This window comes from Magallana gigas, chromosome 5 (assembly GCF_963853765.1).
Source record: "Magallana gigas chromosome 5, xbMagGiga1.1, whole genome shotgun sequence".
NCBI classification, from domain to species: Eukaryota; Metazoa; Mollusca; class Bivalvia; order Ostreida; family Ostreidae; genus Magallana; species Magallana gigas.
Window position 1 is genome coordinate 18,023,438 of NC_088857.1, and position 6,593 is coordinate 18,030,030.

General features: G+C 36.1%; 1 protein-coding gene across 2 annotated transcripts; it reads left to right on the forward strand.

The window, feature by feature from the left end:
- The first annotated feature begins 216 nt into the window (after nucleotides 1–216).
- Nucleotides 217–5,957, forward strand: LOC105317302 (uncharacterized). Of its 2 annotated transcripts, none has more exons than XM_011413911.4 (4): nucleotides 217–360; nucleotides 1,154–1,231; nucleotides 1,356–3,740; nucleotides 3,909–5,957. In XM_011413911.4, the coding sequence occupies exons 2-4, from the start codon at nucleotides 1,156–1,158 to the stop codon at nucleotides 4,280–4,282; spliced, it is 2,835 nt and encodes a 944-aa protein (XP_011412213.3). In that variant the 5' UTR covers nucleotides 217–360; nucleotides 1,154–1,155; the 3' UTR covers nucleotides 4,283–5,957. The 2 variants fall into 2 exon arrangements, with proteins under 2 accessions (XP_011412213.3, XP_011412214.3); XM_011413912.4 differs by having other exon boundaries at nucleotides 3,918–5,957.
- The last annotated feature ends 636 nt before the right edge of the window (nucleotides 5,958–6,593 follow it).

The following is a 6,593-nucleotide window of genomic DNA, read 5'->3' on the forward strand; positions in this document are numbered from 1 at the left end:
GAGATAAATAAGCGTGAAAGAAAGATATGATAGCAAGGGGGGGGGGGGGGGGGGCAAGCCATGAATAGTAGTAGAACAAAGTTCGTTTCCTTTTTACTTTGTGGTCAGTCGTTTGAACTAGGACCGTCGAAGATATACGGTCTCAATTTGCTCATTAAGATGTGTACGCCTGTCACGGTAGATTGCATTTGTATGTAGTTCAACACCTTTGAAAACCATTGTCTACCGAGTAGATATGTAAACGCTTTCATAACGAGCATGTCCAACAAGGTCACGTGATACTCGATTGGTTATTTTCACATGCTAAAAAATATAAGCTTTAAAATATGATTTGAGCAAGGATCCTTTATCAAGCGTCAGGTAAGCCTAATTATTTTATGATCTTTTAAGTATATAAATTTATTGAATGATTTCATCGCTGCTATCGGAGTTTTCCAGTTATTTGAATATAATTAATTAACGGATTGTATACACCGGTAAAAGACATATGAATGATAAACCGTTTTTTTTTTGATAGCTTCTTTATCATATATTAGCTTAATGAAAACTGCTAGCACATAGTTATATCGATATGACTATTTTCATTGTAGTTCTGTTGTTATAACAATAACGCCTAATGTTTTCTGCTTTAAATTTAATTTGTTAAATGCATTGTAATTTTTTAGATATGATATACTTTTTTTTTTTATCAACATTAAACTCTATTTGCAAAAGAACAAAGATGTATATATCAAAATTTGGTCTCAAATTGTTATTAGCCATCAAGTGACCACTCTATTTTCAGAGTGAACCCTTTTTGATTTTTCAAATGTACGTTATCGTTGACAGATAGTTTAATAACATGTTTAGATTGAGCTCTAAACATTTTTATTTAATTTTCATGAGTGAAACAATAAGTGAAATACAACAGAACTAGCAATAAAATGGGAATGGAGGATAGTAGTATATCATAAATTGCTACTTGTACCATATTTATGTATTTAATTGAGAGCAATATTACAAACTTAATTATAAAAATTAAAAAAAAACAAAAAAAAACTTGTTTTCAATCACTTACAAACGTAAATGTTAGATACCATTCTCCTTCTACTTTTGTCTCTTTTATTTATATACAAATAATGTAAATCACACTAATAAACAAATTAAATTTCAGGTATGACGCTAAGGCTGGTCGCAGTTCTTTATGGACTATTGGGGGCAATATACGTGACTTCCGGTCAACAGAGAAATGGTAATCTCTCTCTCGCTCTCTCTCTCTCTCTCTCTCTCTCTCTCTCTCTCTCTCTCTCTCTCTCTCTCTCGTTAATATTTAATTCATATCAATCTAATATCCGTTATCTTATTTATTATCTAAGGCATTAATGGACCCGAATTCGGATTTGCAAGGCCGCTGAACGAGCCTAGTGCAGTTGACCCGGATCCATTTGGAAGGAATCTTTTCTCCGGTTCTGAGTCCATGCCTAATCTTGAAAGCCTCGCTAATGTGCCATTAGATTTCTTGGGAGGAACTACCATCAGGCCACCACATTCTTCAGTTAATAACCTGTTTGATAATATCACTCCACCTGATTCATCTGGAAACAATGCGTTATTCTCAAATGGAAATTTTATTGATGACATGATTTCAGGGACGAATTTCCAACTGCCCCCTGGAACCAGTAATGATATTCCTCCGAACAATACTATTCGTGTTTCTGATTCTGTAACAGACCGTCAACGTGAAGCGTCGCCAATAGGACCAGAATTACCGGATCTCCGTTCTATGATGTCAATGACTGGTCAATCATCGACAACTCAGGGGTCTTCAGAATTAACTAGGAACCAACCTAGTCCTAATGCTAATACAATTTTTCACCAGAACTTGCCACACGAACAGCTGCCTCCTTCTTTAACCAATCAGGCAAATACTGCATCACCCGCATCTTCTGTAATTAGAGATTGGTTATCAATTACTTCAGGACAAGATCAACTTAACACTCCAGTAAATAGCAGTCCTGCAGATACACAGCCTTCATTTCCTTCTTTTCCTAGTAGTCGGCAACCTTTGACAGATTCTTTAGCACAAAATAGCAACCAACTCCCTGCTCAAAACAGTATGAACAGTATGTTAATTCAAAATAACCTACCGGCGGATCGAGCTGCACAATCTGATATGTGGTCACACAACTCATTGTTCAACAGTCCAAATTTAGGCGAACCGTCTGATGTCTTTGGGAATATGAATATTCCAATCAATTTTCCATTGGGAGGGAACATTGCTCGAAATGGAATAGGTGGACAACAAAGACAATCAGTGTCTGATATGGGCGAAAATAGGATTCATGTAAATCAACCACTGCGCCGATCTCCTCTTAACACTAACATTAGACAACAGGTTAACAGACCTCTTTTGCCACCTCCGCGATCAACCTTTCAGCCTAGAATTCCAACGAGTTTACCTCAATTTTCTAATGTACGACAACCCATCGTAAATGAACTAGGTGTGTTCCAAATAGGAGGCGGGCCTCCAATACGGGGACGTCCAGTACAGGGACGACCTCCATTACAAGGACCTCCAATACAGGGGCCACCAGTACAGGGGCCTCCATTACGGGGACCTCCATTACAAGGACCTCCAATACAGGGGCCACCAGTACAGGGGCCTTCATTACGGGGACCTCCATTTCAGGGATCTTCAATACAAGGACCCCAAGTACAGGGACCTCCATTACGGAGTCTTCCAATTCAGGGATCTTCAATACAAGGACTCCCAGTACAGGGACCTCCATTACGAGGACCTCCAATTCAGGGACCTCCAATACAGCAAGGTCAAATAAACCCGGGCAATGGAATTGAGCCGCGAACTGTGGCTAGAGATATCTTCCAAAATCCTTCTAGAACAGTCCAAAATGTTGTGAGTAGCTTTAGAAACGAACAAGGAAACAATTTTATTAGCGCAGATTCTGCAGGTATAACATCACCTAGGTTACCAAATATTCGCCCTAACTTTATAGATTCACAAAGAATTCAGCAACAACAGCAACAAGTTTTTACAGGGATCCAGCAGCAACAATTGCAGCCGACTGCAATGAATAGCTTTGCACCACTACCACAACCATTGCCAGCACAGAGGATATTTCAGAATACCGTAGCCCAGGGATCAATGATTGATTCACAAAATAGACCAATGCCAGTGAATAATTTGGAAATTCCTAATTTTAACGGCCCATCTATACCAAACTCGCAATTTACACCGAATTTAATTCGTTCGAATATTCAACGAAATCTTGGCCGCACTAGTCCAAACTCAATACCTGTAGAAAATGGCAACGCAGTGCGTTTTATAAATGATCAACGCACCAGGAATTTAAATACACAAGTCTGGGACGGGATACAAGATAGGTCTCAAAACTTTGGAAGAGATCCAACGATGTTATCAAATAATCAGATAGGACAGCGATCTAATAATGCTGCATTTGTGACCACACCTCAGTTTCGTGTTAATCAGGGATTACCCCAATCGTTACGACAAGGCCTTCCAATTTTTTCACGAAGACAGCTAATTCCAAGCAACGTTGCACCAACACTTCGTCCTCCCTTTCGTCCTTCCCAGCCAACAGCAAGATTTCCTAACCCGGCTCAAATCCCCTTGAACAGAATTCCTTTCCAAAACTCCCCGACGCGACCTACGTTTCGGACAGATCGTCGACGACAGAGGCAGCGCGGGCGACAGCATGAGACTCAAAATCAACTTCAACAAGGTGGGCCTCCTTTCGATCTTCTAGATCCTCTTCTCTTCCTTCCTTTCCAAGACTTTCTTCTAGATCCTCTTGCCTTTGAACTCTTCGATAACTTCAACGAAGAAGCTCTCCTCTATCTTCAAGATCCATCTCTATCTTTGACGAACAATCTATTTAATCCGACATTAGACATTTCAGGCAGACGAACCTTCCAGAACCGAAGACGACCTCAGTTTCCTAGCCGACAAATGCCAAATCAGATGAGAATCGACATTCCTCTCAACCCGCAAACAAATAATAACCCTTTCGGAATACGACAGATTGCTCCCCCAGTCTCGCCCATTATAGCGAGCGAAGAACTTCCTTTTATGGGCAGTGGGTTTTTCAATCCTCGAGTGATGATGTTTTCTGATGTTGAAGTTAAGCCATCGTCCAAAAAAAGAATTAAGCCTGTCTCAAAACAAAATGCTACACAAAATTTATTAGAAAAAGCTACTATGCAAGGACTAAGAAAAATTGAATACATTAATACACCTGTTGTGAAAGAAAATAGAGTATTTTAATGTCAACAATCAATTCGTCGTAACTCGGTTATGTTCAGTTTAAAAATGAATTTCGTTTTTTAAGTGGTTATGAAGTTAAATATTATAGAACTTTTCACTGTGGGACAGGTTAGGGCGGGCGAAGGGTTGTGCTATCTTGGGGACCTCTGTGTTAGCTGATATACATTGAGCCATTTAAAATCAATTATTAAACACTATGTATACCTCTGAAATCAGAAAACAATTACTGGCACGAATGCTACACTTAAATCAACATTCTTCTTTCGTCGAAAATTAACGACCAGTCAGGTTTATTCATCCATGTATAAAATACATATTCTTAGTACATTCACATATTGATGAAACAAAAGCCGTTGTTATCTCGATCATTAATTATCATAATATTAGAGGGACTTGGACACGATTTTAGATAAAAAAATTATTTTTTATGTATAAAATGATTAACTGGAGCATTTTAAATGATTGACGAAAATATTGAATGTTAAAGTCAAGTTTCAAGCGAGATACAGAGGTAAGAATTGGTCGTTATGTAAACAAAGCTCGAGTCTTATAATTGTTTACTAAAAATGCAATGTAGAGAATTACCATTTCTTAGACAAAATGACATTTAAAAAACAATTTAAATTAACTCAATATCTTATTAAATGCTATTATCAACAAAAGAAAGATACATTTGATTGAAACTTACACCAATACAACACAAATGTAAAAATGACAATATTCGAGCTTTGTTTACAAAACGAAGAACTATGAACTCTGTATCTTGCTTATATTTGATATTTGACATTCAATTTTTGACATAGCATTAAAAACTTCTATTTTTATCAGTATAAACATTGAAAATGGAAAAATAAAATTTAAAAATTTTAAGTCAAATCGTGTCCAAGCCCCTTTAAAGGCGGAGTAAATCTATCGGGGTATCTTGATATATCAAGGTAAATAAAATTATACCATATTTAAAACACAAAACATCACTGCACTGCATTTTTTAAAATATCGAACATATATTACATATTAATATATTATTCTTAAAAGAGGGTTTTAAACACGGGACTTGCAGTCCAATAGGTTACGTTTTATCCTACTGTGCTATGTTGATTGACAAGGATTATGAGAGATTAACAACATTATTTTTTTATTATTCTTTTTAATAAAAAGAAAACAAGTCAAGATTTTTTCTATTTTTATACGTAAATAATGTGCAGACTGCGTTTATAAAACACAACTATCGAGTGGAATTCAATAACATTTAAAGTGACAATTGGCGGTGTATTCCCAGTAAAAGGGTTGGCTATTTTTTATGTTTTCGGTAGTCACTAAATGTAAGCGATATAAGCGGCAAGTCTTGATCTTGAAAATATTCATTATACGACTCACAAAATCTAGATTGACACACTTCTGTTGTATTGTATTTTTGTAGGAAAGATATTAAGAGGCTCTAATTGGAGTAAAATTTCATTATTGTCATCCTGTTTACAAATTGGTTTAAGAATGAATAAAATAGAATATTTTTTTTCATCTGACTTTTAGGTAGCCTGGGTGTTAATGAACTAACCGTCATACCTATCTTAATTTTCTAGATATGATTTTTAAGCTACAAACTATCATCTAGTGAAGAAAAATCAATGCAATTTAATTTTGATTAGTGCTCTTCTTCCAAAGGAGATCAAAATTGTCACGACCATTGAGCCCTCTTAACATTAAGGGTTATGTTATATATCGAGGTATCCTGTTACATGTAGCATGTTTAAGTAGCGAAAAATAATTCTCAAAAAAAAATGTAAATAAATATATCATTAAGAATTGCACATTCTCATATGTATGCGTACAACAAAAGATATAAATAAATTTGGTGTATATTAAACCAAAACAATCTGGAGACGAGGATCAAAAGATTCTCTCTCTCTCTCTCTCTCTCTCTCTCTCTCTCTCTCTCTCTCTCTCTCTCTCAGTATTATGAAGTGATCATTATGGTTGGGGCGTAATCAATTCCATTTAAACTTTATCATAGATTTGATCACGCAATGAACACTAAATGATCACTTCATAGTATTCGATGAATGATTCCTTATACCTATGTTTTTATGATTTTTAACAATTCTACGATTAAATATTAAATTTTCGACATTTTTACATTATTTTCTTTTTTGTATAATTATGCAAACCCCGCTTGCGCCCAAATAGTTTAGCTCACTGAGGAAATGATTTCTTCTTCCTCAATTAACTTGTAAATCCGAATATGCAATCGTGTTGATGTGTGAGCCTGAGTATGAATGAGTGTAATTTTGATCGTATAACCTAAAAAAAACTC